The sequence below is a fragment of the Brassica rapa genome, chromosome A03, assembly GCF_000309985.2.
Source record: "Brassica rapa cultivar Chiifu-401-42 chromosome A03, CAAS_Brap_v3.01, whole genome shotgun sequence".
NCBI lineage: Eukaryota > Viridiplantae > Streptophyta > Magnoliopsida > Brassicales > Brassicaceae > Brassica > Brassica rapa.
In genome coordinates, this window is record NC_024797.2 from 12,998,182 (window position 1) to 13,002,856 (window position 4,675).

A 4,675-nucleotide genomic window follows, 5' to 3' on the forward strand; every position below is an offset into this window, starting at 1 on the left:
AAAATAATCATATCTTTGTGAGTGCTTGTTACAATTAACGTATGCAATACATATATACGAAACTTGGTGCTAAAAAGATATTAGGAAAACCAATAATACAGATTTGTCAAAATATCAAGATTCAACTCAATATTTGCTCCTTTGTATTTTTAACTTAAAATCATTCATAAATCCATTCAAATCTAATTTTAAATCAAATCTTCAAACAAATTATTATTATTGAATAACACCTGATTTTAAAATCTATTTTAATATCATAAAACCAATAACAATTGATTTGAATATAGATTTGTATTTTCAAATCCATTAAAATATATGAACCAATAACACCCCCTAAGATTTATATTTTGCTTTACTACTACTGCTTGTTGGGGTTTCAAAACGCGGATTGAAATCTAGTACGTCCTTGAAATGCTTAATTAGTCAGACAACTATGTCCTGAGCAAAGACCATAAAATACTATACATGGACATGTCGTCTCTGTGGTACGACAAGTAAATCATTAAAAAGACCTACAATTGCTTGCTGTCACGAAGCCTTAGATCAATGAGCGGCTAGAGAGCACAAGACTTCCCGAACTGATTCTGTGCCTTAGCTTCCACGTTTCATTTAGAATATCCGCACTGTTAGGTCGCTTCAGATACTCGGACACATCTATCTTTAGTCTTCTTATGGGACTCACAGTCTTTGTGGCTGACTCAAAAGGGCTCCAACTTCCTCTGCTACTCATGGTACCATTGCTCGTCCCTTGCCCACTCGATCCATCCTATCAGGACAAACATTCATGTCAGAGAAAGTTTCTACGTAACATTAACTAATCCAACAATAGTTTTAGACTAGAAGCAGCATTGTCTGTGCAAAAACACATTATCACCTGAGTTGGATCAGATTCCCAGACAAAAGGTTTTGCATTTGGCGTGTGGGGTGACTTTTTAAGGCATGTCAGTGCAGCAGAAGTGTCATCTGGCGTTTCCCATTGCAACCAAGGAAGCATAACACCGTCCATTTCAACAGGAACACTCTTTGGAACAGTGGTGCTTTGAGAGCTTTGTGATTTGACCAACCCGAAACTTGAACTACTTTCGCTCTTCTCATCTTCAAATGATGAAAAGTCTGTGTCTTCTATGTTGGAAATGAATTCGTCGATGAATTGCTCTGCTTCATCTGTCAAACACATGGACGACCTCCTGCTCCGGTCCTTGCTCCTCTGTAATGAAACAAAAACATGTTACAAGCAAAAAAAAATCTAACCATAAGTTGGACTTGAGAATTGTAATGCTTACCTTCCGCGTCCTTGAAGGCTTTTCATCAGCTTCAGAGCTATTTTCAATGAGCAACTCTTTCAAGTTCGTAGAGAGCTCCCTACCACGCCGCTCCTCCAACATTATCTCAGCCAACAAATCTCGCTTGCGCTCCTCAGACTGCCAATTCAAGGAGAAAAGATGTGTTGTGTGTTTGGTCGTTGACTCCTCAATGAAAGAAGCTATCAAATATAAGCAATTTTGTACCTCTTGCAATTTTGTTGCATAACCTTTCGTAAATGTGGATATAGCAGCATGGTGATCATCATCATGGGATTTTCGCTGGGAACCATACTCAGAGTTTCCCAAAGATTCTCTTTTCTTAGGTGTTACCTGTATTAACATCGTTCATTAAAAGAGGAGAATCATGTTTCACAGGGAAGTAGCCGATACATCAATTAACAGTCTACGATATTGCTCAATTTCTATCATCCATTCTCATATTTCACTCAGATGTTCTCACTTTAAAAGCAATATCCAGAAAGATCTGCTCTTTTAAGAGGCATTGGTTTTTCGAACAGAGAGTGGTCCCTTATATATAAGTAAGCTAACGAAAGACAAAGGATCCCACAAACCTTATTTTGGGCATAAACGGTCCTAATTATCCTCTCAGCTCCATGCTTGATCGAGCTGGACTCCTTTCCTTCATCATCTGTGACTGCAGAGGAATGGCTCTGTAACATCACAAACAAAGCATTTTCAGCACAGAATCATACAGAGAAATTAACCAAGCCTCTAAGAGAAACGTCCATGGGCAAAACAAGTGACTTACAGAGTAGCCATCATGATATTTGATTGGATTTTGACTAAGAGACCTCCTAGGACCTTGTCTGTGATCCGAAGCTGCAGGTTTACCAGACCCACCATTTAGACTCTTTCCACTCATGACACTCTTCTTCAAGTCCCTTGAATTGCTTGAATGCTGTACTTGATCTCCATCACTCTGTTTCACAAATAAAAATGATTGCTCATATCAACAAGCCAAATACACAAAACAGTGAAAATGCTCATACGCTACTCCTACTGTTTTAAGATGGCAAAGCCAGAAGACAAACAAATATAACTATTATTACAAAACATAAATATGTATAACAAGTATGGTAATGTTGCTACAAAGTTGTCAAATAATTACAGCTGAAAAAAACGTTATGGAGTGATAATTATAGCTTCATCCTAAAAAAGTTCACTTTATAACTAAAAAGCTAAAAAAGTTCCTAATAGATCATATCACACCACACCACACAAGAGGGCCCAGAGAGAAACTATAAGAGTTGTGAGTGTGTGTGTGTTTTACCTCGGAATTGTCAATCCGGCGGCGGACAACAGAAAGCGACCGTTGCCGCCGCGAATTCTCCTTTCCCCGATCTCCCCCAATTGCCCTACCCCTAATTGCATTCTCGCCGGAATTAACCCTCTCCCGCGGCGGTTGTCTAGACACCGACCGTCGCCGGCTCGAATTGCTCCTTCCCGGATCTAATCCACCACTCTTCCCGGTAATTTCTCTCGTCGACGGATTTCTAGACAACGACCTCCGCCGTCTCGAGCTTTCAGTGTCCGCATCCAACCTCCGTAAGCCACCGTTACCACTAGAACCAGCCCTAGATACAGACCGCCCGCGTCTCTGCGAATGCGCCGCCGCGTCTCCTACTCCTCCTCCTCCGCCGCTGGACTTCCTCGAGCCGGATCGTCCTCTTTCGCTGCTGCTGAGCCCGCTCTCGCTGGAGAAGGACTCGAAAAACTCCACGGCCAAGTCGTCGAGGCTGATTTCGCCGAATCCGGAACCTCTCACGGTGTTTACGAATTTTCCCTTTCTCATCGGAGTCGCGTCGGGGTCTGGATCCGGCGTACGGTGGGAGAAACGGCTCAAGCTCCGGTGCCTCCTGGGGATGGACCTCCGTGTTGAGTAAGAGGAGTCGTCGCCGCTCTCCGAAGATTTAGCTAGTGTCGTCGCTCGATTGAGAACGGAAGTCGCCATGGAGGAGGACTAGTGTAGGAAGAGGAGCGGATGATTCGACATTTTGAATTTTGTTGAGCTGTTCGAGGAATCATATGCATATGCTCAATTAATTCAATTTTGGACTTTCATTCAATTCGAATTTTAATAATATCCATTTTTTATTTTATTTTATCTTTCGTATATCTTTATTTAAATTTGGGATAATAATTACAAGATTATTGACAGAAAATGATAATCTACAAAAATAAATAAACATGAGCTCCTTTTTAAAATATAATTGTAAATCTCAATTTTAACCAGTCTTTTTGAATATTTGTTTTTGTAGATTTAATATTTTTGCAAATTTTGTAAGAGATTTACTTACTTTAAAGTACTACTAGACCATGTGTCAATTTTTTTATGTAAATGTCTTAATGTTTTATAATGTTATACCAAGAGTTTTATATACCTTTAGATCGAAAAGTCTTTGTTTTTTTTTTGACATCAAAAAGAATTTGCTTGTTGTTGTTGATTTTTAGATTATAGAAAAGAACTTGAACGAGAAAAGAGCAAAATTACAAAAAATATGAAATATTTCTAAATAAGTTTGATAAAAACTCATAATTTTTTTTATCAAAAAGAGCAATTTTTTTGTTACATTAATTGATTGAGATAAATTTGCTCTTTGAATGAAACTTGAGGGTATGTACTTAGGTGGATTAGAACCACCATGAAACCAATCAACTTAAAAGAGTTTTTTTTTTTGGACAGCTCTTAAAAGAGTTAATTTAATTGAAATGATTTGGTAGGATTTTTTTTCCAAGTTTCATCTTATTAAGCTGGGCGAACGATCTATTTCTTCCACGATAACTATCATATAGCATCAAATATCCACCAAACTATGATCTCGTGCTATTTTTCTCTGAATTTAAAATTGTAAATTTATTTATCCCGGAATCATAAATTGTAAACTTATTTCTCCCGAACTAATAATTTGAGGCTTAATAACCCATAGACCATGGTTTTTATTGGTTTACGGTTAACCAACCAATTTTAAACCTGGTTAATCAATTAAAATTTCTCACTGAAACCGTAACATTGCAATTTCCCGCCAAAACCAAAAATCGTAATTTCCTGTCAAACCAGAAAATTGTATATTTTCTACCAAAATCGTAAAATAGCGTTTTTTCGTCAAAACCAAAAAAGTAAAAATCATCCCAAAAGCGTAAAATTTTATTTCCTCTCCAAAACTTGAAAATTTCAATTTCCGTTTAAACCTTAAAATTGCATTTTCCACCAAAAATTGAAATTTCCGTCAAAACAAAAAAATTGTGTTCCCCCACCGAAACCGAAAAACTTCCTTTTCCCATTAAAATAAAAAAAAACTGTGTGTTTCCCGTTAAAAACTGTAAAATCATGTTTTCCATCGTTAAAAAAA

The 4,675-nt window shown here is 37.7% G+C and overlaps 1 protein-coding gene across 1 annotated transcript; it reads right to left on the bottom strand.

The window, feature by feature from the left end:
* Positions 1–382: 382 nt before the first annotated feature.
* On the bottom strand, positions 383–3,892 carry LOC103858448. The gene is made up of 7 exons (XM_009135811.3): positions 2,596–3,892; positions 2,074–2,244; positions 1,877–1,975; positions 1,509–1,634; positions 1,284–1,421; positions 875–1,207; positions 383–766 (listed from the first exon to the last, which is right to left on the bottom strand). Exons 1-7 carry the CDS (start codon positions 3,274–3,276, stop codon positions 539–541), a joined length of 1,776 nt encoding a protein of 591 aa, XP_009134059.1. The 5' UTR covers positions 3,277–3,892; the 3' UTR covers positions 383–538.
* Between the last annotated feature and the right edge of the window lie 783 nt (positions 3,893–4,675).